Below are 1,231 nucleotides of genomic sequence, written 5' to 3'. Positions count from 1 at the left end.
GCTGGCATTTGAATTTCTATTTGTCGTGTTTTGCATTGCCCTTTTTTTTTGTTTTTTGCTTCTTCCCTACTTATTTATTTTCTCCATTGAGGATGTTGAGGACGTAAAGGGCTTGAACTACGACGCGTGGGAGGGGGGAGGGGGGTAAAGTAATGAATAGTGAGGATGTGAGGGAGATATACGCTGGGTCCATTGGCGGGGCGCTTGCCACGGTGGTGGAGTACCCTTTTGACACCATCAAGGTTAGGCTGCAGGATGATCCTCGTCGCTACCGTAGTAGCCTTAGCTGCGTTACACAGATTGCGCGGCACGAGGGACTCATTAATGGTTTTTTTAAGGGTCTTCCTGCCCCCGTCATAGGTGCTGCGGCGGAGAATGCCGCCTTGTTCTCGACCTACCGCGTGACCATTAACGGCATTCAAGACATTTTTTATTCGAAACGGTTTGAACCAGACACAGAGCCGTATCATGTGGTGTTTTACGCGGCGGCTGTCGGTGGTATTGTTGTGTCGACTGTACTGACGCCTGCAGAGCTCATCAAGTGTAAAATGCAGATACAGAACACGCTTCCTGCGAGGAAAAGAGCATTCAAAAATTCGTTGCATTGTGCCATGTCCATCTATAGGAAGTTTGGCGTGCGTGGGCTGTATAAAGGGCACGTTTCTATGCTTTTACGGGAGAGTATTGGCTGTGGACTTTACTTTTTAACCTTTGAGTGGGTAATTCGCAACATGCTACGCGAAGGTCAAAGCTTCACTGAGGCTTCGCCGCTTGTCCACTTTCTCGGAGGCGGGTGCGCTGGCGTCGTTTTTTGGACGTCGATCTACCCGATTGATGCATTGAAGACCAAAATTCAGACCGGCAAGGGCGGGTATGGTGAGCTTTCCTTTGTCAAGGGAATGATGCGGCTGTACAAGCGCGAGGGAGTGCGTGGGTGCATGCGCGGGTACACAGTCACCGCGCTTCGTGCCTTTCCTGGAAATGCCGTTTTAATTGCCGTCTACGAGAAGGTGAACCTGCTCTGGGAAATGTCGCATCGGTCCCGTTGCACTTCTGTTTGCACGGCGACGTGCGTTGGCAGTACATAAAACCCTTCCACCTGTGACACTGGTGGGAGTTTGCTGATTGCTTACTGTGCTAAAAGGAAATACATGCATACATACACATATATATATATATATATATATAGTTATTTATTTATTATACACACACACACACAACAACTATTGTC

General features: G+C 48.5%; 1 protein-coding gene across 1 annotated transcript, besides 1 other annotated feature; it reads left to right on the top strand.

Moving 5' to 3' along the window:
• Window positions 1–152: 152 nt before the first annotated feature.
• Tco025E_03588 (mitochondrial carrier protein) lies at window positions 153–1,088 on the top strand (the record flags this gene model as incomplete). Its single annotated transcript, XM_029370506.1, has 1 exon — window positions 153–1,088. The coding sequence occupies one exon, from the start codon at window positions 153–155 to the stop codon at window positions 1,086–1,088; it is 936 nt and encodes a 311-aa protein (XP_029229431.1).
• Window positions 1,089–1,147: 59 nt separating this feature from the next.
• Window positions 1,148–1,205: a microsatellite.
• Window positions 1,206–1,231: the final 26 nt, after the last annotated feature.

Source organism: Trypanosoma conorhini (assembly GCF_003719485.1).
Source record: "Trypanosoma conorhini strain 025E chromosome Unknown Tco_14.4_contig_00166, whole genome shotgun sequence".
Taxonomy (NCBI): domain Eukaryota; phylum Euglenozoa; class Kinetoplastea; order Trypanosomatida; family Trypanosomatidae; genus Trypanosoma; species Trypanosoma conorhini.
The sequence above is the reverse complement of the archived record's forward strand: the minus strand, read 5'-3'. Positions and strand labels throughout refer to the sequence as shown.